At 44.2% G+C, this 25941-nt stretch overlaps 1 protein-coding gene across 2 annotated transcripts in view; it reads left to right on the top strand.

The window, feature by feature from the left end:
- Window positions 1-287: 287 nt before the first annotated feature.
- LOC101153372 (retinitis pigmentosa 9 protein-like) overlaps window positions 288-25941 on the top strand; it is a 29914-nt gene continuing 4260 nt past the window's right edge. The window contains exons 1-5 of one of the 2 annotated variants that reach the window (XM_004045290.4): window positions 288-574; window positions 13492-13522; window positions 14910-15039; window positions 22169-22260; window positions 25211-25272. In XM_004045290.4, coding sequence (XP_004045338.1) covers window positions 423-574; window positions 13492-13522; window positions 14910-15039; window positions 22169-22260; window positions 25211-25272 — 467 coding nt within the window. In that variant the 5' untranslated portion in view covers window positions 288-422. Of the gene's footprint in view, window positions 575-9739; window positions 10231-13491; window positions 13523-14909; window positions 15040-22168; window positions 22261-25210; window positions 25274-25941 lie in introns of those variants that run through there. The other variant, XR_010134443.1, reaches the window with a different exon arrangement.

Raw genomic sequence — 25941 nt, 5'->3', positions numbered from 1 at the left:
CCAAAAATGGCTGAATCCTATTGCTATGTAATGAGCAGCTCCCGTGGGTCTGGTCACTAGGGATCTACAAACATGACTTGCACAAGACCCCTTGCCTCGGTCGGGAACCTCAAAGGGGCAGGGAGATGAGTGTGGCCTGGCAGGAACCCTGAAGCTCCTGGAAGCTTCCCCAGGCTCCCAACCAGGGCCCCGCCCCGCCTCGGCTCCAGCCGCCGCCAGTGGGCGCTCCCCCCCCACCGGCGGCTGGGCTGTGGGGCTCTGCGCACCGACTTGGGGCCAGCCGCGGGCAGGCGGGAATCTGGCGGCCGAGGCCGGGACTTCGGGTCCCCTCCCGGGCGAGTCGCGGGGCGGCGGCGGGAAGGGGCACCGCGCGGAGGAAGTGCCCTCTTGGCCGCAGCCAGAGCCGCGCCGCAGGTGCCGCGATGTCGTCCTGGCCGGGGCGCGAGGATGCGAGGGCTGGGGGCGCGTGGTGGCCGCGGGAGCCGCTGGATCAGGAGCTGCAGCGGGCCCGGGAGCAGAAGCGGCGGCGGCACGACGCCCAGCAGCTGCAGCAGCTCAAGCACCTGGAGTCCTTGTGAGTCTCGAGCAGCCGTCTGGGCCGCAGTCCGCGCGCCGCCCGTCTTCCGGGAACAGGGGCGCCGGGCGCCGTGTTGGGCGCTGGGCTGGGTCCTCCAAGCCCCCAGGACCCAGGCAGGGGTGCGGGCCTGTGAGGAACCTAGTGCCTGCGACGGGACTTCTAGTCCTCACTGGGTGGGGAGCGAGGCCCGCCCGGCCACGGAGGGGCCCTGGAGGCTGCGGCGCGGGTGGGCGGGGGCCTCGGCCCGGGGAGGCGGCAGCGGCTTGCGCTCCTCGCCCCCGCTTTGGTGTGGGCGTCGCCTCTTTTGGGGAAGCCAAGAGTTGTTGGCGCTTGCTCGGCATTTGTGGACCGAACAGGCAAGTTCAACCGAGCACGCTGCCCCCGCGCTCCACCCCTGAGTTCCCTGGGCCACTGCGACATGGAGAAACCCCGTTCTTTTAATCCTCTGCTATGGAGAAGGGACGAGGACACGGGTCCTGCAGTGTTGGTGTGGCGAGGCCGGGAAGAAGAGAGAATGGGCGGCGGGGACTGGCCACGGCGCTGCCAGGTAGAACAAAGGCGGACTTGTTCTCTCCGGGTTGGAGGGATTTTTTTTTTTTTTCAACCAGGGTCCAGGGTGGGCATTCAGGGAGCCAGCTGCCGCTTGGCACCACGCGGAATTCGGGCCCTGACTTGGGAGGCCTTGCGCTCCCGTGGCTCCAGTTCAAGGAGGGTCCAGATGACCCGGGAGAGTGTGGTGTAAAGAAGATTCAAAGGTGGGGGAGGGAGATATGGCTTCCCTCTACCCTTCTAGGTTCTTTAGCTGGGCCACAGATTAAATTGTCATAAGACAGATTAACAAGAGAAAAACTATTTTTACATACCCATGCACTGGAGGGCCACAAAAGTGGGAGACTGAAAGAAGGGCCAGGGAATAGGAGCATGGGCCTTTTGGGGCGTGGTGGAGACAAATTATGGAAGGGTCAAAATGTATGATGAATAAAGGTTGCTTTGTTAGGCTCCCAGGTGATAAAAGCTGTCTGCAGGCAGCTCTTTTTCTGATACAGATACATTTACTCATGGAAATTTCCTTTAAAGATGTAAATTTCTCTTTACAAAAGGGGAGCAGTTGCCGGCGAGGTGAAGTTTTCCTGTGTTGGCTGGTTCTGTTTCTTTTAGCTCAGAGTCATCAGTATGTCAGGGTGGCATATTTTGGTGCCAATTAATTTGAGCTTTTTCATATATTTTGGTAATGAAATATCACATGCCTGTAACACATATAAACATAGGCATACAGACAAACAGAAGCAGATCTTTTATAAGATTGTTCATTAGCCAGTTTTCTAATAGTCTGTGTCCACTTCAGATGATCGTCTGAAGTGATCATCCACTTAGATCGTCTACTTAGTGATCCTCCACTTAGTGATCGTCCACTTTAGAGGATCAGTCTCTTGATTATCTTTTCCACTACCCTAAGTAATTAGTAGCTAGGCAACCCTAAGCTTGCACTTTCAAAAGCCTATTAGATGAAACAAAGTAAAAAATTTACATCTAAAAGACACAGAACTTGTACCTAAACAGAATTATTTGCTGAGACAAAGAAAGGCATAGGTTAAAAACTGGTTAAAATTACCAGGAAAAGTATTTTAAACAGAGGTACCGTACCGTTTGTTATGTAAACTTTAAGCCAATGTCTTCCCCATCCGGAAATTTTCTAGTGGTTTAGGTCCACCGAGGGAGATGCCCTTACAAAAGGAGGTTTTTTTTTCTTTCTTTCTTTTTTTTCTTTTCTGAGACGGAGTTTCCCTCGGTCACCCAGGCTGGAGTGTATTGACACGATCTCGACTCACTGCAACCTCCGCCTCCCAGGTGCAAATGATTCTCCTGCCTCAGCCTCCCAAGTAGCTGGGGTTACAGGTGTGTGCCACCACACCCAGCTAATTTTTTTTTGTATTTTTAGTAGAGATGGGGTTTCACCATGTTGGCCAGGCTGACCTCGAACTCGTGACCTCAGGTGATCCACCCGCCTTGGCCTCCCAAAGTGCTGGGATTACAGGCTTGAGCCACGGTGCCCGGCGGTAGATTTCTTTTATAAAGAGTTTCAGGCTGGGCGCCGTTGGCTCACGCCCTTAATCCCAGCACTTTGGGAGGCTGAGGTGGGCAGATCACTTGAGATCGGGAGCTGGAGACCAGCCTGGCCAACATGACAAAACCCTGTCTCTACTAAAAATATAAAAATTAGACAGGCTTGGTGGCGCACGCCTGTAATCCCAGCTACTGAGTAGGCTGAGGCACGAGAATCGCTTGAACCTGGAGGCGGAGGTTGCGTTGAGTCGAGATCCTGCCACTGCACTCCAGCCTGGGCGACAGAGCAAGACTATTTTTTTTTTTTTTAAAAACAGAGTTTCAAAGTAGCCAGCTAAATGTCAGGAAGTTGCATTTTGTCAACTGATTTAGTTTGATAGATTGTTTCTTCTTCTTCTTCTTCTTTTTTTTTTTTTTTTTTTTTTTGAGGCAGAGTCTCCCTCTTTTGCCCAGGCTGGAGTGCAGTGGCGCTATCTCAGCTCACTGCAACTTCTGCCTCCCAGGTTCAAGAGGTTCTCTGCCGGGCGCGGTGGCTCACGCCTGTAAACCCAGCACTTTGGGAGGCCGAGGCCGGCGGATCACGAGGTCAGGAGATTGAGACCATCCTGGCTAACGTGGTGAAATCTCGTCTCTACTAAAAATACAAAAAATTAGCCGGGCGTGGTGGCGGACACCTGTAGTCCCAGCTGCTCGGGAGGCTGAGGCAGGAGAATGGCATGAACCCGGGAGGCGGAGCTTGCAGTGAGCCGAGATGGCGCCACTGCACTCCAGCCTGGGTGACAAAGCGAGACTCCATCTCAAAAAAAAAAAAAAAAAAAAAAAGAGAGATTCTCGTGCCTCAGCCTCTTGAGTAGCTGCAGTAGCTGAGATTACAGGCACCTGCTACCACACCCAGCTAATTTTTGTATTTTTAGTAGAGAGAGGGTTTCGCCATGTTGTCCAGGCTGGTCTCGAACTCCCATTCTCAAGTGAACTGCCTGTCTCAGCCTTCCAAAGTGCTGGGATTACAGGCGTGAGCCAGATAGATTGTTTCTTAATGAGATTTCTGACTTCAGGATGGAGCCCCTTAATGAATAGGACAGTGAAAGAAGTTGCAGTTTTCAGGGCCTAATATTTAAATATGTGAAAAGCAGGCACAGCTGAAAGGCAGAACATTCAGATCTTTAAAATTCAAGGATTCTACTTTTACATTGAATCCCAGGTCCCCAAGAAGAGGGAAATACGACTGAACCAGTGTGAATTCTTTCCACAGTTTTCCTCAATACAAGGACATTTCACAGAGGCTGGTGGGTGACCTGACTCTATCAGTCCACTCTGCAATCAGCCCCTCTCCCACAGGAGTCTTCAAGTGTTCAAAGCACACCTTTTAAATCTAAACAGGCAAAGAAACAAGTTTCCTCCTTCAATAGTGACCATTCACTGCAACAGCTGTCAGCCACTTCCAAAACTGCAGCTTTTGCCAGTGACTTGCCAGCCATCACACATGCAAATGTCAAGTTCTCCCCCACAATACAAAGTAATACCTCATACTCCAAAAGCCAGAGATCCAGAAACTCCGTGCAAAATAGAGCAGAGCCACAGACCTGAGAGAAGCCTACTCATGACTCTTAGATTCCATGAGAAAGACTGAAGACCCCAAAAAAGTGTGGGCATGGCTCCTTTTTCCGTGTCCTCAAGGGGTCTCAGGAGTGCCAGAAGTCTCCTATGTGTTACCAAAGACGGCAAAAGGGAGAAGGAGCAGAAGTGGAAGGAAATGGAAGAGTTAAGTATTAGAGGGGCCAGTTTGGGAGATTTTCAGCTTTCTAAAAGGCCAATGAAGTTTTACATTTTTCTCAACCAAAATAATGCCAACAAGGTAGGAAGCAAACAGTGGCCTCCAACATTTTTTTAAAAGGGGTCTCAGTCGACTGAAAAATATTATCAGGAATAAGATCGAAAAGAGAAAAAGCAGAAAGGCCTTTTTTAGTTCTCAAAAAAAAAAAAAAAAATTATAGCCTGAATGTCAGCCTTTAATTAAGCAGCTGACTCTGACCACAGAGCTTTTTCTTTTTTTTCTTTTTCTTTTTTTTTTTTTGAGATGGAGTCTCACTCTGTCACCCATGCTGGAGTGCAGTGACATGATTTTGGCTCACTGCAACCTCCACCTCCCAGGTTCAAGTGATTCTCCTGCCTCAGCCTCCAGAGTAGCTGGGATTACAGGTGTGCGCCACCACAGCTGACTAATTTTTGTATCTTTGGTAGAGATGGGGTTTCACCATGTTGGTCAGGCTAGTCTCGAACTTCTGACCTCGTGATCCACCCAACTCAGCCTCCCAAAGTGCTGGGATTACAGGCGTGAGCCACTGCACCCGGCCAACCACACAGCTCTTTAAAAAAATTTTTTTATATCTCTCATGAGCAGATTTCAGCCAGGGCAAACAGAAAGGAGATTTCCCATTTAATTTGTCTGGTTCTAAACCCAGCTTTTCCCAATTGTGCAGATAATTGAATTACTTTAGGCATTTCAAAGGACCCCTATATTGGCCATCATAATTTGGGGTCCTCTCGAGTCATGTGGGCCAATGTGTGCAAATACTTATAAGATGAAACTCAGCAGGTATTGCACATAAAACCAGCTGGTGTCTCCGAGGGAGGGTGCCTCCTCGGGGAGTCCTCAGACCCGGATGATTTGTTACCCATAATTTAGAGACCTGAATCATTCATGACTGTGAGCATGGTTTTGGGCCTAAATGTGCCGCTTGTGAGTGTATCACTTCGGTGTGTCACCAGCAAGTCAGGTCTCCTCTCTTATGTGTCTCAGAAACGCTGAATCCCCTGAAGGTCACAGAGGACTCACAAATGCAAGATGACCAGCCTTTATGCACACTCACTGGCAGAGTGACAGGGTACAGATGTTCTCACAGAGGAAACCCTGTAAGGCCACTGAATGTTACGGACAAAGTCCTGGCACCTCGCCAAGTCTCTAATTATTTAGAGTTCCCTAATGGGCCAGAGGGAGCGAGTGCCTTTAATCTTTGGAGGGAGGTATTCGTTCTCATAAATTAGGAAAAGGGACTCCAAGAGAGGTTGGTCCAGGGTGAAACAAGCACAGTTTCCATAATGAAAGGTCATAATGCAACAAGACCTTGGCCCCAAACCAAAGTAAATTGGCGACTTAAGACCCATGTGTTGGCAGATAAAAATCCTGATCCCCTGACCTTAGGAAAGTCAGAGATAGGAGTTCATGTTGGTACCAAGTGCCGCTTTCAGAGAGAAACACTGGGCAGTGGTGGAGGGAGGGACCTATTCTGCCAACTATGCCAGATATGTTGACCCAAAGGAAAAAACTGAAGCTAAATTAATGTAAGTATAGAGTTTATTTTGGGCCAGGTTTGAGGACTGCAACCCAGGAGTGTATATTCCCGGCAACTTAAATAGATACTCCCAGCTTGCAGTCCTCAAATTTGGCTCAAATGAACTCTACTGACATTAATTTTGCCTTCTTTTTTTTTTTTTTTGGGTTGACATAGTGTGATGTTCACTCAGTCAACAGTTTGTTTCTGTCACAGGCACTTTTTGTTACCTATGCTATGTGGGTCATGTAAGGAAAGGTCCTCAAGGAGTTAAAATCCTTCATAATCAGACTTCCGGGAGATTGCATACAAAATGCAGTTATTTGGTGGAGTCTGGCCTACTTTTTGGTGGCCCAAGAGCTGAATGACTTTTCACCTTAACAGGGCAGTGGTTGCAGGATGGAGACCCTGCATTGTGGGCATCCACATTACTGGGCGTTTCGGCCTTTTCAAGTCACTGGGTGGTGCTCTTGTTCTCCCATGGAAGACAGATGTTTAAAGATCTTTCTCTAGCCTAACTGCAGGCAGGGCCTGGCCCTGCCCAACACTCAGTATATTTAGCTGTAGGATGCCACACAGTGGTTAATACCATGTGTTTATTTTGTAGCTCCTAGACAGCAGAGAGATTATAACCTACTTTTGCAAATGATAAAATGGAACCTCACCAGCTAAGTAATATAGACCTATAAACTAGCAAAACCAGATGTTTACTTCTGCCATGGTTTGAATGTGTCCTCGAAGTTGATGTATTGGAGAGCTGGGCATAGTGGCTCATGCCTGTAATCCCAGCACTTTGAGAGGACTGGGTGGGTGGATTGCTTGAGCCCAGGAGTTTGAGACCAGCCTGGCCAACATATTGAGAACCCATCTCTACAATAAAAATAAAGATTAGCTGGGTATGGTAATGTACACCTGTAGTCCCAGCTACTCTGTAGGCTGAGGTAGAAGGATCACTTGAGCCTGAGAGGTTGAGGCTGCAATGAACTGTGATCAGGCCTGCACTTCAGAGTGGGCAACACAGTGAAACTCTTGTCTCAAAAAGTTCATTTATTGAAACAATACCCAATGTAACAGTGTTGAGAGAGAGGACTTTTAAGATGTGATTATGTCAGGAGGGCTCTGCCCTTTTTGTTTGTTTGTTTTTTGAGATGGAGTCTCACTCTGTTGCCAGACTGGAGTGCAGTGGTGTGACCTCGTCTCACTGCAACTTCCGCCTCCCAGGTTCAAGCAATTCTCCTGCCTCAGCCTCCCAAATGGCTGGGACTACAGGTGCACACCACCACACCCAGCTAATTTTTGTATTTTTACTAGAGACAGGGTTTCACCATGTTGGCCAGGATGGTCTCCATCTCTTGACCTCATGAGCCACCGGCCTTGGCCTCCCAAAGTCGTGGGATTACAGGTGTGAGCCCCCGCACCCAGCCGGCTCTGCCCTTATAAGTGGATAGGCGCTGTTATCTCAGGAGTGGATTAGTTATTGCTGGGGTGGGTTTCTGATAAAAACATGAATTTGCTGTCCATCACCACCCATGCTCTCTCTTGCTCTTCTGCCTTCTGCTATGGGATGATGAAGCAAAGAAATCCCCTGCCAGATGCTAGCCCCTTGACCTTGGACTTTCTAGCCTCCAGAACTGTAAGAAATAAATCTCCATTCCTTGTAAATTGCCCAGTCTCAGGTATTCCGTTATATCAGCATAAAATGGGCTAAGATTCTCAGAGCACTGGGGTTTTCTAGTTTCAGAGATTTACAACTGACTGGACTGTCAATATGTTTCGTTTGGCTAGTTCAGAGACTTGTTTGCTTTTAAATCAAATGTTACTCATTCCAGAGTAATACTTCATGTAATTTAAACTGTTTAATCAAATAGTACCAAAGTTTTTTTTTTTCTTGACCCAAGTGAACTCACAAGAAAAGGCTAATTTAAAAAAATAGTTGTTGGAGACTCCAGTTACCCTATATATTCTCTGCACCCTTCTCCCCTATCAAGACTTCTGTGAGGAAACTTAGTTTTTTCATCTGGGACATAACTGCTTATTTTATTTTATTATTATTACTATTTTTTTTTTGAGATGGAGTCTAGCTCTGTCACCCAGGCTGGAGTGCAGTGGCACCATTTCGGCTCACTGCAATCTCCGCCTCCCAGGTTCATGCCATTCTCCTGCCTCAGCCTCCCGAGCAGCTGGGACTACAGGCACCCATCACCATGCCCAGCTAATTTTTTGTATTTTTTTTTTTTTTTTTTTTTTTGAGACGGAGTCTCGCTCTGTCGCCCAGGCTGGAGTGCAGTGGTGCAATCTCGGCTCACTGCAAGCTCCGCCTCCCGGGTTCACGCCATTCTCCTGCCTCAGCCTCCCAAGTAGCTGGGACTACAGGCGCCCGCCACTGCGCCCGGCTAATTTTTTGTATTTTTAGTAGAGACGGGGTTTCACCATGTTAGCCAGGATGGTCTTGATCTCCTGACCTTGTGATCCACCCGCCTCGGCCTCCCAAAGTGCTGGGATTACAGGTGTGAGCCACTGCGTGAGGCTGTAACTGTTTATTTTAAAATCATGTTTCTTGCCTTTCTTTCCCTCACTGTCTCCCTCCCTTCGTCCCTTCCTCCCTCCCTCCCTCCCTCCCTCCCTCCCTGCCTCCCTCCCTTCCTCCCTTCCTCCCTTCTTTCCTGGTTTTTTAGAAAGAGGGTCTAGCTGTGTTGCCCAGGCTGGTTTTGGACTTAAGGATTCCTCCCACCCTGGCCTCCCAAGTGCTAGGATTATAGGCATGAGCCCCCGTGCCCAGCCTTATTATTGCCTTTTTTGATTCCATAATGGACATTATCTATTTAAGGGGAAAGTTTTTTTCCTTCCACTCTTCTAAGGTCCAGGGCCCCTGTAACAGAAGATTAATAATAAAAAAAAACAAGCATTGCCAGGCACAGTGGCTCACGCCTGTACTCCCAGCACTTTGGGAGGCTGAGGCAGGTGGATCACCTGAGGTCAGAAGTTTGAGACCAGCCTGACCAACATGGAGAAACCCTGTCTGTACTAAAAATACAAAATTAGCCGGGCCTGGTGGCACATGCCTATAATCCCAGCTACTCAGGAGGCTGAGGCAGGAGAATCGCTTGAACTCGGGAGGCGGAGTTTGCGTTGAGCTAAGATTGTGCCATCGTACTCCAGCCTGGGCAACAAGAGTGAAACTCCATCTTAAAAAAAAAAAAAAAAAAAAGGCTGGGCGCAGTGGCTCATGCCTGTAATCCCAGCAGTTTGGGAGGCCGAGGTGGGCAAATCACTAGGTCAAGAGATCGAGACCATCCTGGCCAACATGGTGAAACTGCGTCTCTACCAAAAATACAAAAATTAACCAGGTGTGGTGGCATGTGCCTGTAGTTCCAGCTACTCGGGAGGCTGTGGCAGGAGAATCTCTTGAACCCGGGAGGTGGAGGTTGCGGTGAATTGCACTCCAGCCTGGAAATGAGGGCGAAACTCTCTCTCCAACAAACAGAAAAAAACGAGCAGAAGTTTATTACCATGTATATGTTCTATATACATGGGAGATACCCAGTGGAATGAAAAATCTCGAAGAAGTGGTTTTGGATTCAGGCTTAAATACCATGTTCAGCTAAATCAAAGAAAGAAAGATATGGGGGAACTGAGCTATGGGATAGTGACCAAGAAAAGTATGATAAATAAAGGTAAGGTTTGTTATGCAGGTTTGCATCTGTGCTTTCCCCGTTGTTAGCATTATCTTGTGATTGAGAGACATTTTTCTCTTTCTTATATAGAAAGGGTCTCACCTGTGGCCAGGAGCGGTGGCTTACGCCTGTAATCCCAGCACTTTGAGAGGCCGCGGTGGACAGATCACAAGGTCAGGAGTTCGAGACCAGCCTGAGCAACATGTTGAAACCCTGTCTCTACTAAAAACAAAAAAAATTATCCGGGCGTGATAGTGCGCACGTGTAATCCCAGCTACTCGAGGCTGAGGCAGGAGAATCGCTTGAACTGGGAGGCAGAGGTTGCAGTGAGCAGAGATCAAGCCACTGCACTCCAGCCTGGGTGACAGAGAAAGACCCCATCTCAAAAAAAAAAAAAAGGCTCTCACCTGAAATGGAGATTCCCTTTATAGATGAACATTTCTCTTACAAAAGGGTGACTTCTGCTCTCTTTTCAGAGCTTCCCCTGTGTCTGCTGTTTCTCAAAATGATCCTTAGCCAAAAAGGTGTGCTTTGAGGTAGCATATTCTGGTCTCCTACAGCTATTCAACTGAGGACAGAGTAGGTAAGATTTTAGTTGTTTTACTACCCTTGTCTCCTTCCTTCCTATGTAGCCATATTATAATAATTTTTGCTAAATTAGTAGTTAATATTAACGTAAGTATTACTATGCAATATCATTCACTTTTGCATCAAATAGTGACCTATGATTTGTTTTGTATTTTTAAAGTAGTTAATAAGAGCCTGAGTTTTATTCATTTGCTTAATTTTTTTTTTTTTTTGAGATTGTCTCGCTCTGTCGCCCAGGCTGGAATGCAGTGGTGTGACCTCAGCTCACTGCAACTTCCATCTCCTGGCTTCAAGCGATTCTCCTGCCTCAGCCTCCCGAGTAGCTGGGACTATAGGTATGCACCACCATACCCAGCTAATTTTTGTATTTTTAGCAGAGATGGGGTTTCCCCATGTTGGCAGGCTGATCTTGAACTCCTGACCTCAAGTCATCCACCCACCTCAGCCTCCCAAAGTGCTGGGATTACAGGTGTGAGCCACCATGCCTGGCTGAATATTATTTTAAACTTTGGAAATATCTTAACATGCTACATAAACTAATGAATTGTTTAGCCCCAGGGAAAAAAGCATCAGCGCCCCCACCCCTTAAACTGGTGAGAACACTTGTAAAATGGACTATTTAGGAAATGCCATTGCAAATAATAATATAATTCAGAATGTGCAGTTCTATCACATTCCTTTTCCATCTAGGCAATATAGTTACATATTTTTCAGGAATTTGGAACTTAGTTTGGCCATATGTTGTTTGTTCAGCTCCTGTGGCAAAAATAATTATTTGTTGGATTATTGGATATTTTCATAGACTTTACCACCTCCCTTCCAAACTCTCTTAGGCCTCTGTGCATAAGGCATAATATTTTTTAATTTTTATTTGTTTATTTGTTATTTTTTGAGACAGAGTCTCGCTCTGTTGCCCAGGCTGGAGAGCAGTGGTGCAATCTTGGCTCACTGCAAGCTCTGCCTCCCGGGTTCATGTCATTCTCCTGCCTGAGCCTCCCGAGTAGCTGGGACTACAGGCGCCCGGCTAATTTTTTTGGATTTTTAGTAGAGACGGGTTTTCACCGTGTTAGCCAGGATGGTCTCGATCTCCTGACCTCGTGATCCGCCCGTCTTGGCCTCCCAAAGTGCTGGGATTACAGGCATAAACCACCGCACCCGGCCTTTTTAAATTTTTTATTTTGTAGAGATGAGGTCTTGCTATGTTGCCCAGGCTGATGGCAAACTCCTAGCCTCAAGTGATCCTCTTGCCTCAGCTTCTCAAAGTGTTGGGATGACAGGCGTGAGTGGCCAAGGCATAGTATTAACACCTCTAAAGGATGGCTGCAGGAGGTCTGTATCATCTTACCATTATTCTTGCTTATGACACACCACAGCTTCCATTAGAAGATATTTTAAGTATTTACTTTGGAAAAGCACTGTATCATATCTAAAAAGCTAATTCTGCTACTACCCAGTTGTTTACTATGTAATCTTCATGGAGTAGGTTCTCCTATTCCATGGATCAGTGATAGTGAGGGTGAGAGGAGTCCTTTGACAGTGTCCACAGATGAAGCCAAAGAGAAATCTTTCTTGCTGTAGCGACCTGTGCCATTTCTCATCTGTACTCTGGCAAAGTCCTTTTCTCTGACACCTTGGAGGCGAATGGAAGGGAAAGCATTTCACTTTCTCCTTAGTCTGTTCTCCTGAATCCCTCCCTCCTCCAGTATTTACTGTGTTCCAAAAGGGTCTCTAAAATCAGTTCATAAGGAATGGTTCAGGATGAAGAGAACATTAAATCATTAAGCATTCCTATACTTTGCAGCCATTCTGAAGTATTAAAATGAGTACTTCCTTGTAGGTTTAGAGGGTTAAGGCACAGATCTGAGCTACAAATATTTGTCTTACTTTTTTGGGGGAGGTGTGAATCCCTCTAAGAGCCCGAGTTGCTCTTTGAGTGCACGAACACCTCACCTGCAGAATTTCCTTCGCATCTCGCCGCCTGTCCCAGATACAGACTTTGCGTGCTCAGCATTCTGGGTCTCCCTCGGGTTCAGTCCCTGGATGGAAATAAGGAAGTCCTGGCCCGTCTTTGGTGGCAGGTGCCACCTAGCACAGGGAGGAGAAGCGTTCTGCTCTTCCCAGGTAATACCTGTCTGTGCGGGGGAAGGAAAAATGGCTTCCCTACACCCTTCTAAATTCTTTGGGTAGGCTATGAATTAAATGAACATAAGATGGATTAACAGGAGGAAAAAAATCTTAATTATATCTCTATGTATGGGAGTCCCACAAAAGTATGAGACTCAAAGAAGCACCAGAGGAACCTTATATAGCATCCTCAGCTGCAGAAAGGAACGGGATTGGGGCTTCTGGGAGAGGGGAGAAATAAATTATGGGAGGATGGGGGAGGAAACATATGGTGAATAAAGTTTGCCTTTTTATGTAGATAAAAGTCTTTCATGTAATAAAATTTGTCTGGGAGCAGCTCCTTTCCTGATACAAACTCCTTTATTACTAATGTAAATTTCCTTTATATAATCGATGTAAATTTCTCTTACAAAATGGCAGCTCTTCAGGGCTACTCCTTGTCTGCAGTTTCTCAAAGTAATCAGCTTTAAATAATTAATATGCCAATGAAGCATATATTAGGGTGGCATATTCTGGTGCTCTGCAGTCATTTTTGGGGTGCTGTGTCCTGGCCTCAACATCTGTAAAACTGGCAGGCAGTGGGCAGGCGGGTGGAATTGGAGCTGGCGTTGCAGGCCCATGGGTGAGGGTGCCTCTGGGACAGGCCTGTCCACGCAGCTCTGTGCATCCTCCGCTGTGCCACCCACACTGTGTTGGAACAGATTGCACTGCTTTCCCCCAGGAGCCTGTTCAGTGTTGAGTACATGGATGTTATGCTAGGTCAGTAACCTGAGAAAAACACAGTGATGTTTTGGAACCAGAGGACCCACTGTCTTCTCACCTCATACTCTCCCTGCAACCTCTTGCTTTCCTTTCTCCTCCAAATAAGATCATTGTGCTGAGAGACATTAGTTATTTCAATGAACATAATTTCTGGATCTCTGCAGGATGTGTTATCTCATCGGTTTATTTATATGTGATCTGGAATGCTGAGCATATTTTATTAACTGTTTTAGATATAATATACTAAAATGTAGTTTTGAATTTTCTCTAAGAATCTCCTTTTTATTCTGACCTGGCTGCTGTCTTTTGTTCATAAAAGTATGTTACGTTCCCATTAAAATGGTTGATGGTTCTGTTTTTTGTTTTCCAGTTATGAAAAACCTCCTCCTGGGCTTATCAAGGTTAGTGTGAAGTTTGTACTCTTGGTTATTCCACTAGACATACTTACAGACTCAGTAATGCATTATGAAAAATGGTTGCATGACATTTAAATGCCCTTTTATGAAAAGTTTGTTTCTTTCCTGCAGATGACTGAGGGGTCATAATTTTTAGTGTTGTCACAAGCCTCTGCCTTTGTGGAAATTTCATCAGCCATGTTTCACTTCCCTGAGGAACCAGTGCAGGCCCACATGGGTTTCTTGGCCGTGGCCACCTTCTCTCTGACTGGGGAACGGCATCTTTAAGCTCAGCTGCCTCCTTTTCTTGTCAGCCTTACTTGGCTCAGTCCCTCAGTCCATCCTGTGTTGGTTTCTTGAGTATCAGCAGCTCAGAGAGCAGTCAACTCCGAGGAGACCCGACAGCTCATCCAGTCCAGCTCCCCGGTGGAGGCATCCTTCCTGCAGCTCCTGGCTACGGCACCAGGGTGTGTGCGCACGAGGGAGACTTAGAGTGGCAGGCCACGGCCAAGAAAACTTGCTGTTTCGTAACTCTCAATGAAGAAAGATTCTTCGCCAAGCGCAGTGGCACATGCCTAAAATCCCAGCACTTTGGGAGGCTGAGGCAGGTGGACCACCTGAGGTCAGGAGTTCGAAATCAGCCTGGGCAACATGGCAAAACACTGTCTCTATTAAAAATACACACATACAAAAAAATTAGCTGGACGTGGTGGTGCACATCTGTAATCCCAGCTACTCAGGAAGCCAAGGCAGGAGAATCTCTTGAACCTGGGAGGTGGAGGTTGCAATGGGCTGACATTGCACCACTGCACTCCAGCCTGGATGACAGAGCAAGATTGTCTCAAAGAAAAAAAAAAAAAAGATTCTTAAAAACCATCTTTCTATTGAAATTTAATATTCATGGAAACTTGAAAAAATTACAGCATGCATGCAACTGTAAAACATGATAGGGGCCTTCAGGGTATAATAAGCTATTGTAGCATAATATGCCATTTCTATTATTCCAGGAAGCCTGGTTTACTTTAATTCATACATCTTGCTTCATTCTGCATTTTGAGGTAGTGAAACCTTTTTTAAAAAAACCTTAGAATCTAATTTACATCAAAATTTGGAGCTCACCAGTCATTGCTATATAAGGACAGATTTTTCTGCTTCACCAGTAACTTTTCTCTAAGAACGGCTACATTGTTTTTGGTACAGTTCTTCTGGTACATTTGTTTCCTGTTTTTTCGATCAAGTGTAACTGTCTTTCTTTCTAGTTTTGAGGGGTAATTAAGATGACGTTGGCACCCACAGCCCGGGAAAAAGCCAGGTGAGGGTGACTCCTAGGGAAGCAGGAGAGAATCCCAGCGCTCTCTTGCCATGCTGTTTACACCTTGTTCCCTTTGTTTAGGAAGATGAGGCTAAGCCAGAAGATAGCATACCAGATATACCAGGCAATGAACACGCCAGGGAATTTCTGGCTCATGTACCAACTAAAGGACTTTGGTTGCCACTGGGGAAAGAAGTCAGAGTTATGCAGTGTGAATGTGGGAGAGTTCCCCTAATCCATGCAACTTACATGCCGCAACTTACAAAGTGCGTTTACTTCTTTTATTTAACTTGTTCTCACCACAGCCCTCTTAGATCCAAGGCATGTTCTCTGTCTTCTAGATGAGGAAACAGATGTGTGTATGTCAGTAAGTGGTCCCAGGGAAGACGTAGAGCAAAGCTTTGACTCTAGGGTTCCTGATTCCAAGTCCAGCATTCTTTGCTCAGGACTGTCACTGCCTTGGGAGTACACTCTTCGGTGTTACTCCTGTAATAGAAAGGACTTTCTGGAAAGTAATAGGAAGTAAAGAAAATAATAGAAAGGAAATGCCATGGGAGTGAGGGATGCATTAGAGAACGGGTCTTTTTGGGTCTTGCCTCTGTTGGGCACTCTCTATCAGTGGTGCTTTGTCCATGTAACGGAGAGAAGCTACCATGGAAGGATGGGTCTACACAGGTGGAATTCTCTGTGCGCATGCCCTGCCCCTCCGTTGCAGTTAACACATTCGAGAGCGTACGAAATTACTCTTCCATTGGGAGGCCGAGGCGGTGGATCATGAGGTCGGGAGATCGAGACCATCCTGGCCAACATGGTGAAACCCCGTCTCTACTAAAAATACAAAAATTAGCTGGGTGTGGTGGCGCATGCCTGTAATCCCAGGTACTCGGGAGGCTGAGGCAGGAGAATCGCTTGAACCAGGGAGTCGGAGGTTGCAGTGAGCTGAGATCACGCCACTGCACTCCAGCCTGGTGACAGAGTAAGACTCTGTCTCAAAAAAAAAAAAAAAAATCAATCTTCCAAAGAGTCAAGCTTTTTTAGTTGGTTGTTTTGATGTTTATCTCCACATCTTAACCTCATAGTTGCATTGTTGCTCCATGATTTTTCAAGTTTGGTCATTTTCTGATGCCTCTGTACAGCGGAAGATGAGTATGTAGTTCTCTCTCCTGCTTTCACCACACATGTGTAACCTTCTATATCTCATTTTCCCAGTAATTATTATATCATAAACTTAGTTAAATAAGTCTTTGGTATTTACTATGATTATGACCAGAGGTGAGCTGTATCTTGCAAAATGTGTCCGCTCAAAATGTGTCCTGTTTTTATTGTTTTTGAGTTTTTGTTATTATTATTATTGTTTTTGCTTTCCATGTACTGATCTGTAATTCAACCTCAACATTTTTCCAAGCTTCAAACTTAAGACCTTCAATGTATATACTTGAGATGTTCTGTCCATTTCATCTTACTGAAGGTGGCTACTCCCATGCTTATCATCCAGGCATCTCCCTTTACCAATATATGATGGACTGAATGTTTGGGTCTCCCCATAATTCGAATGATGAAGCCCTCATCTCTAATGTGATGACGTTTGGAGATGGGGCCTTGTGAATTAATTAAGGTTAAATGAGATCATGAGGTTAGGGCCCTCGTGATATGATTGGTGCCCTTTCAAAGAAGAAGTTCTAGAGATCACTCTCTCTTGCGTAGGCCCAGGCTCATACATACATTCTCGCTCTCACTCTTGCTCTCTCCTGTCCTATCCCTACCCCCTTGTGCCATGTGAAGACAAAGTAAGAGGGCTGCCATCTCAAGTTAGGAAGAAAGCTCTCACCACAGACCTACCTTGCTGGGACCCTGAGCTCAGATTCCAACCCTCCAGAGCTGAGAAAATCAATTTCTGTTGTTTAGGCCACCTGGCACACAGCATTGTTACGTTAGCCCAAGTTGACTAAGACACCATCATTCTGCAGGTTCCTTTAGCCTCTCTCCTGTGTTGGATCACCCATTTTCCTATATCTGGAGTGTTCTTTGTTACTATATTCTGTTCTTATGGTGTAATGAATCCTAGGGCAATTTCCTTCCAAATGGGTTTATAGGAGGTAGAATTTTTTTTTTTTGAGACAGGGTCTTGCTCTGTTGCCCAGCCTGGAGTGCAGTGGTACCATCTTGGTTCACTGCAGCCTCGACCTCCTAGGCTCAAGTGATCATCCCATTTCTCAGCCTCCCACGTAACTGGGACTACAGGCATGCGCCACCACGCCTGGCTGATTTTTTTTTCTTTTTTTGAGACAGAGTTTCAGTGTTGTTGCCTAGGCTGGAGTGCAATGGCGCGATCTCGGCTCACTGCAACCTCTGCCTCCTGGGTTCAAGCAATTCTCCCGTCTCAGCCTCCCGAGTAGCTGGGCTACCGGTGTGCACCACCGCACCCAGCTAATTTTTGTATTTTTTGTAGAAAGAGGGTTTTGCCATGTTGTCCAGGCTGGTCTCAAACTCCTGGGCTCAAGCAATCCACCCACCTCAGCCTCCCAAAGTGCTGGGATTACAGGCATGAGTCACCATGCCCGGCCCCTAGAATTTTCATTTTATGTTTTTTAATTTGCCAGGATATCACATTCTAAGTTAAAAGTTTCCTTTAGATTTTGAAGCCATTGCTTCATTTTCTTGATTTTCTAGAATAGCTATTGGGAAGTCCAAAGTAATTCCAATTTTTGATCTTTTCATAAGGCCTTTTATCATTGCTTTGTTTTTTATTTTTCTTCTCTGGAAGTTTATAGCATCTTCTCATTCCTGGTGTTCTAAAATTTCATGGTGGTGAGCCCTTTCAATCTGGAATGCAGGTCTCTCAATTTTAAGAATTTTAAAAATTCTTTTCTCACCTCTGTGTCTGCAGTTCTGTTCTTCAGATAGGCACTATCCTAGCTTAACACCAGTTTAGCCCTATTCAGGGTAGCAGGGACTACACAAGAGTGTTCTTTTTAGGGATCAGCGATTATTAATTAGGGTCATTTTAGAGAGTGGCTGCCACAGTATTCTTGTTTTTTAGTGAGAGATGTAAAGTTGATTGGTAGCCCTGAGTGCCTGAGTAGGGCTTGTTGATCCCCCACTGCAGGGTGATTTTCTAGGTAGTTGGTTGGGGAACATCTGAGTTCAGTTATCTATTGATTTTTCTTCTTTGGGTGGCTTGTATTTTCCCAGAGAAGGCTCCCACGTGGAAGGGAAAGCCATGCTGTGAGTGTTCTGGTAGCTGAGTGGAGGGAGTCTGGGAAATCTGTCATTGGTTTTCCATTCATTTGTATGATCCTCTATGTCTGTTGCGGCGACTTCCTTGAGACCCACCTGACGTCTCCGTGGCCAGAGAACCTCTGTTATACCTTTTCCACATGCTAAACAAACTTCTGCCCAGACTAAGGAGAATTGCCTATGGACATTTAACCAATCCTCCTGATTTTAACTGCCCCTTCACCTCCAGAAGTATCTGGTGCTGCCAATTGCTGAGCTTTGGAGGTTCTGCAAGTAGAAACTGAGTCGGTTCTCAGATTCTACCCTCTGCTGCCTTAGACTTCAGTTTTCTAGGAACTGCTATTCTTTTAGTATTCATCTATCTGCATTATAACATCCCACGTTTTTTCATATGTGACTCTTTTATGGTTTCCCAGTCCTTCTGTGTTTATGGCTTTTTAAAAAAGGATTTTTGTGGTTTATTTTGGATCACTCAAAATCACCCTCAAATAAATGTATAATGCAGTGATTTTTAGTAACTACCAAGTGTGTGCAACCATCATCATAGATAAGTGTTAGAACATTTTCATCCCCTCCTTAAGATCTCTCAACCCATTTCCAGTTCATCCCCATTGATGCCCTAGGCAACGATTAGTCTACTCTCTTAGTGAATTTGGCTTTTCTGGACATATATAAGTGATCTGACTCTTTTCATTTAGCATGTTTTTGAGGTCCTGCAATGGCATCATTTATTATTTCCTTCTTCTGCTTATCTTTGGTCTGGGTTACTCTTCTTTTTCCTGATTTTTATGATAAAAACCTAGATTATTGGTTGAGACCTTTCTTCTATTATAAGAATTAGAAGCTATAAATTTTCTTTTAACCACTATTTTATCGGCATTGTGTAAATTTTGGTATGTTGTGTTTTAATTTTCTTTTTTTTTTTTTTTTTTTTTTTTGAGATGGAGTTTCGCTCTTGTTGCCCAGGCTGGAGTACAATGGCACGATCTCGGCTCACCGCAACCTCCGCCTCCCAGGTTCAAGCGATTCTCCTGCCTCAGTCTTCCCAAGTAGCTGGGATTACAGGCATGTGCCACTATGCCTGGCTAATTTTGTATTTTTAGTAGAGGCGGGGTTTCTTCATGTTGGTCAGTCTGGTCTCGAACTCCCAACCTCAGGTGATCCGCCCGCCTCGGCCTCCCAAAGTGCTGGGATTACAGGCGTGAGCCACTGCAATGGCCTGCTGTGTTTTAATTTTCTGACATCCCCTTTGACTCATGGATTGGTTACGCATGTGTTATTCAGTTTCTATATACTGGATTCTTCAAATTTCCTTATATTGTTGCTTTGTAATTTGAGTCCATCCTAGTTAGAGAATATACTTTGTATGGTTTAAATCCTTTTAATTATATTAATTCTTGTTTTATGGCCTAATATAGGGTCTCTGGATAATGTTCCATGTTGACTTCAAAAAGTGTTTATTGTTGGGTGGTAGAGTGTTTTATAAATATCTGTTAGGTTCAATTGATTTATATTGTTGCTTAAGTCTTGTAATTCATTGCTGATCTTCTCTCTAGTTGTTTTATCTATTATTGAATGAGGAGTATTGAAATCTCTATTATTGTTACACCGTTCTATTTTCCCCTTCAATTCTATCAGTTTGTGTCTCAACTATCTGGCACTCTTTTGCTAGGTTACATACATACTTATAAATGTTGTCACTTCTTGATGGATTGACCTTTTTATCAATACAAAATATCCTTCTTTGTCTCTGGTAACAGTTTTTGTCTTAGGGTGTATTTTGTCTGAAATTATTGGAGCAGCTTTAGTTCCCTTTGGGTTACTGTTTGCATCATATATTCCTTTCCATCCTTTTACTGCCAACCTAATTGGGTCTTTAAATCTACAGTGTGTCACTTATATCTAGTGCTTGGATAGCATTTTTCCTTTTTTTTTTTTTTTTTTGAGACAGGGCCTCTCTGCTGCCCAGGGTGGAGTGCAGTGGCACAATCACAGCACACTGCAGCCTAGACCTCCCAGGCTCAAGCAATCCTCCCACCTCAGCCTTCTGAGTAGCTGGAACCACAGGTGCTTGCCACCATGCCTGGCTAATTTTTAAAAATTTTTTGTACAGACGGGGTCTCACCTTGTTGCCTAGGGTATTCTCAAACTCCTGGGCTCAAGCAGTCCTCCTGCCTTGGCCTCCCAAAGTGTTAGGATTACAGGCATGAGCCACTGCACCTGGCGGATAACATTTTTATCCATTCTATAAATCTCTGCCTTTTGATTGAAGTGTTTAATCCATTTGCATGTAATGTAATTACTGTTAAGGTAATTACAAACCTATGCACATGGTTTTGATTTTACCAATTTTAGTATTAATTAGAAAAGTGGGTCTCCCACTTTGATATTTCTACAAATAACCAGTAAATCTTTTAAAATTCAGGTTATATGTCCGTATCAGGCCCAACCCAGAAATACTGAATATCCAGTATTTGAATATCCAAAATACTGAATACTAGATATTCAGTATTTCTGGGTTGGGTCCTATACCTTGCTTTTCTAACAACCTTCCTCATATTGTTGAATTTGCTGGTCCATGGACCACACTTTGAATAGCTGGGATCACCTTTCCATAATAAGAGGATTTTGAGCGGAAATGGTATCTTCTGGATATCTATACATCAATGCTTGTTCCATGGCATTTCACATCCCTTCAGCTTTGCCATAAAGGCAGATATTAATTTGAAAGAGTGTAGTCCTTCTTCCCCAAACTTTAAATGGTGAGGGAGATAAGGATAGGGATAGCTCACAGGCAATCAATAGAAATCCACAAACTTAGGCCAGGCACGGTGGCTCACACCTGTAATCCCAACACTTTGGAAGGCTGAGGTGGGCTGATCACGAGGTCAGGAGTTCAAAACCAGCCTGGCCAACATGACAAAACCCTGTCTCTACCAAAAATATAAAAAATTAGCTGGGTTTGGTGGCATGCATCTGTAATCCCAGCCACTCGGGAGGCTGAGGCAGAAGAATTGCTTGAACCCAGGAGGCGGAGGTTGCAGTGAGCCGAGATCGCGCCACTACACTCCAGCCTGGGCAACGGAGTGAGACTCCGTCTCAAAAAAAAAAAAAAAAAAAAATCCACAAACTTTATTTTTTTCAGTGGTTTCCTGCATTCAATCCTCAAATAAAAATAAAAAGAGAAAAACTTTCTTGCCCTGTCACTACGTATTTTCTGTAGTTGCCAGCATAGAGCAAACTTGGCTGAACTTACCTAAATCCCTCTTCATGCTTCCCGACCTAGTTGCTTAGAATTGCTTAATACTCAAACACAGGGTCTCATTCACCATTCCTGTACAATTTCCTGATTTACACCACATCCAGATGGTGCTGAGAGGATATGAACAGGTGAGAGAAGTAACAAGGATCTCATCCATTCTTGCTTCGCTCACCACTTCCTTTTTCTCAGAGGTCAATGCCTGATGCCAGGTCCACTCACTGAAATTCCGTGAAGACTGGAATTTGTTGCCTTGGAGCATGTATATACATTCTCTTGTTATTCTCCTCCCAGTTCCTCATCAGGACCTTCTGTTGCTTCTAATAGTTAACCTCTTTAAATAGCACAGTTTCCCTCTTCTGCAAGTACAGTTGCAGTAGGGTTCTGATGGCATTAATATTTTAAAAGAACTTGTGATTTTGTTTACTTAAAAGTGAGGGATGTGAACAGATGTCGACTCAACCTGAGAAAGAAGGTATTTGTTCTAGTGACTAAATTTATAAATGAGATTCAGAGCCACTTGATTAATAGAAGATATTTACTTTGAAAAATACACTGAGACACACTAAAAAAAATTGACCTTTTGCAGTACTTTTCATTGGATTGCTTCATAATTTCTTGGTGTTGGAAAATTAATTCCTAAAGCACAAGATTAAAGGATGCTTGGGTAAGCAATTAGTTTACCTGTCTTTCCTGGGACCTTACACGGTTCATCCATGATTGCATTTCTTTTAGAATTGGAGTTTAATGAATAAAAACTTTAATATAATCTACTGATTCTTTATCTCACTAAGGTGAAACACTCTTATCTTACAGAAATATTTCCCCTTTTCTTTGCTTTTAGGTTGGCATTGCAAACGGTATGGTCACCGAACAGGCTACAAAGAATGCCCTTTCTTTATCAAAGACAACCAAAAGTTAGAACAGTTCAGAGTAGTAAGTAAAACCATACAATGTCATTTTACCTTAATCAGAGATGGTGAATATTAATTAATCCGATAGTCACCAGCGAACTGAATGTTCACATAAATTACATTCCCAGAAGCCTTTTGGCCAAAGCATCTGCTGTTAGCTATACCTCTGTTAAATTGCATTTGTGAGACAAATTTAGCTCTTTAAGAAAAAAACTAACATTTATAAAAGTGTTCTTTGCTTATACATTGGGACAGTGATTCTTTTTATGAAGAAGACATTGTTCCCTATTCAACTCCCCTTTTTAAAATTTATTATATAAAAAGTCATGTCTCATAACTAAAATCAGAGTTTTAGTTTCCCAGTCTCTTTTTTTTTTTTTTTTTGAGACAGAGTCTCGCTCTGTCACCCAGGCTGGAGTGCAGTGGTGCCATCTTTGCTCACTGCAAACTCCGCCTTCCGGGTTCACACCATTCTCCTGCCTCAGCCTCCCAAGTAGCTGAGACTACAGGCACCTGCCACCATGCCCAGCTAATTTTTTGTATTTTTGGTAGAGACGGGGTTTCACCATGGTCTCGATCTCCTGACCTCGTGATCCACCCGCCTCAGCCTCCCAAAGTGCTGGGATTACAGGCGTGAGCCACCGTGCCCGGCCTAGTTTTCCAGCCTTTAAAGAGTAGATGTCTGTCTATTATAAGCTAGAATTGTGTATATTTCCTCTTAAATGACAGTTAGATCTATCATTAGCATCATCTATCTATCATTCCCCGCTTTAACGTAGAGTCACCTCCCAGAGGTGTTAATTCACTGTTCAGTAACTACTTCTGCCAAGTGAAATATGCTGCCTTGTGGATCTACTGGAGTGATCAGCATACACTTGTCCCTTGGTATCCATGGGGAATTGGATCCCAGTATCCCCTGGGATACCAAAATCCACAGGTGCTCAAAGTCCCTCATATAAAATGGTATGGGCTGGGTGCAGTGGCTCACGCCTGTAATACCAGCAGTTTAGGAGGCCTCGGCAGGTGGATCACCTGAGGTCAGGAGTTTGAGACTAGCCTGGCCAACATGGTGAAACCCCAGCTCTACTAAATATACAAAAATTAGGCTGGGCACGGTGGCTCACGCCTGTAATATCAGCACTTTGGGAGTCTGAGGTGGGCAGATCACCTGAGGTCAGGAGTTCAAGACCAGCCTAGCCAACATGGTGAAACCCCGTCTCTACTAAAAATACAAAAATTAGCCAGGCGTGGTGGTGGGCACCTGTAATCCCAGCTACTTGGATGGCTGAGGCAGGAGAATCACTTGAATCCAGGAGGTGGAGGTTGCAGTGAGCTGAGATCATGGCACTGCACTGCAGCCTAGGTGACAGAGTGTGACTCTGTCTCAAAAAAATAAAAATACAAAAATTAGCCAGGCATGGTAGCACATGCTTGTAATCCCAGCTACTTGGGAGGCTGAGGCATGAGAATCGCTTGAACCTGAGAGGCAGAGGTTGCAGTGAGCCAAGATCATGCCACTGCATTCCAGCCTGGGTGACAGAGTGAGATTTTGTCAAATAAAGTAGAATAGCATATAAGCTGTGGACATACTCCTGTATATTTTAATCGTCTCTAGATTACCTATAATACTGAATAAAAAGTAAATTGTTGTTAAACTGTATTGTTTAGGGAATAATGACAAGAAAAAAGAGTCTGAACATGTGTAATACAGACACAACCATCCTTTTTTTTTTTTTCCAAATATTTTCAATCCTTGGTTGAATCTGTGGACATGTAACTCTTCAGGATACAAGGGCCAGCTATATATGAAACTGAAGTCAACAGACATTCTTTTAACATTTTAAGGCATTTAAAGTTTTGTGTTTTTGTCTTAATCTGAAAAATAATTATTCTAGATCAAGCACTTTTAGGTGAAATGTCAGTTTTTACAGATAGTATAAAACAAAGCTTGTTGATAAATCTGAAAAATTTAATGTACTTCTTTTTGACTTAGAAATTCAACTTCTAAAAATTTACCCTAAGGATATAACAGAACATCAATTTATACAACTCTATAAGCATAATGTTCATAATTATGATTTTTTATTTTATTTTATTTTATTTTGAGACAGAGTTTCTCTCTTGTTGCCCAGGCTAGAGTGCAGTGGTGTGATCTCGGCTCACTGCAGCATCCGCCTTTTGGTTTCAAGCAATTCTCCTGCCTCAGCCTCCCAAGTAGCGGGGATTTAGGTGCCCACCACCACACCTGGCTAATTTTAGTGTTTTTAGTAGAGACAGGGTTTCACCATGTTGGTCAGGCTGGTCTCAAACTGCTGACCTCGTGATCCACCTGCCTCGGCCTCCCAAAGTGCTGGGATTACAGGTGTGAGCCACTGCGCCTAGCCCATAATTGTGAATTTTAAGTCACTTTCGGTTATAGAATACAAGAATACAGATTATTTGCCTTATTAAGCAAAATGAAGACCTCATAGTAAGGCTTTTACCACCAAGTCCAATCTTGCCTCCCTCCTGAGAGTGGGTTTGCAGCAAATAGCTTGATGTGTATATTTCCAGACTTCCTTGGGGTATGTAACACGTATTTTTGAGTACTTATAAATAATCATTCCTATGTATCATTTTGCAACTCATTTGTTTCGCTTAATACTATCTTTTGGTCTAACCCAATAGAAGAAAGAGAATTACCTCAGTATTTCTAACTTGAGTACTGTTTTATAGTATGACTCTTCCAGTTTACGCAGTTATTTCCTCATGAAGAATATTATTTCGTGTATTTTCTCATTGGGAAATTCTTTTTATAGCCTTAATGAGTTATCAGTGATATGACCCTTAAAAGGATTAAAACATGTTGAGCGTGTGGCTACATCAAACAGTAAAAGAAAAAAAAAACTGTTTTCTGTAACATAGGGGTTTAATTTTATTTAACTAACGGTCCATGAAGCCTAACCAAACCTTAACCTTCTCTGTCCCTTAAGGCACATGAGGATTTCATGTATGACATCATACGAGACAATAAACAACATGAAAAGAATGTAAGGTGAGGTTGTCCTGGTGACAGTATCTATTTAAAGTTTTAACTTATATAAAGTTGGAAAAAAACCTTCTAGCACTAGGAGAGTGATATAGTAAACATGGCACTTCAATTGTGAAATATTTATTGGGTAGGAGTCATGGCTGACAAGACCAGTGCTGGGGAATCAGCAGGCCGGCCTCCTCCTCCTTGGGTTAGCTTAAAGCTGTAGGCTTGGTCCAGTTCTCTGACCACTGCAGTTGATATTAGCAACCCATGTTGTGCTGTCTACTTGCATGGTACAATTGGTACTTTGATGTAATTCAGTTTATCTCCTCTAACGTCTTAAGGATCTGAGCTTTTGTTAAAAATTATACCTAGACAAGATTAGAGAGTGAATAGTTGGGAGAGTTTGTTTTTTCAAACTGGTTACATTAAATTATAATTGTTGAGGATGTAGATTATCTGTTAGGAAACTGAGCAGTTGGGGAATGGTTTAGTAAAGTACGCATCTGTTAGAATTTATAATTGTAAGTACTGTGGGAACCTATAGAAATGACTAGGACAAGGAAAAGAATACAAAAATGGCTTGTACACTGGTTACAGTCACATAAACATAGGCATTCAGGTGAAGAAGAATGGAGAAAACAGGTAAAAATAAAAATAAGTACTGTCTTTGTGATGTGGTTATTCATG

The sequence above is a fragment of the Gorilla gorilla genome, chromosome 6 (assembly GCF_029281585.2).
Source record: "Gorilla gorilla gorilla isolate KB3781 chromosome 6, NHGRI_mGorGor1-v2.1_pri, whole genome shotgun sequence".
NCBI lineage: Eukaryota > Metazoa > Chordata > Mammalia > Primates > Hominidae > Gorilla > Gorilla gorilla.
This window is presented reverse-complemented; position numbering and strand designations above follow the sequence as displayed.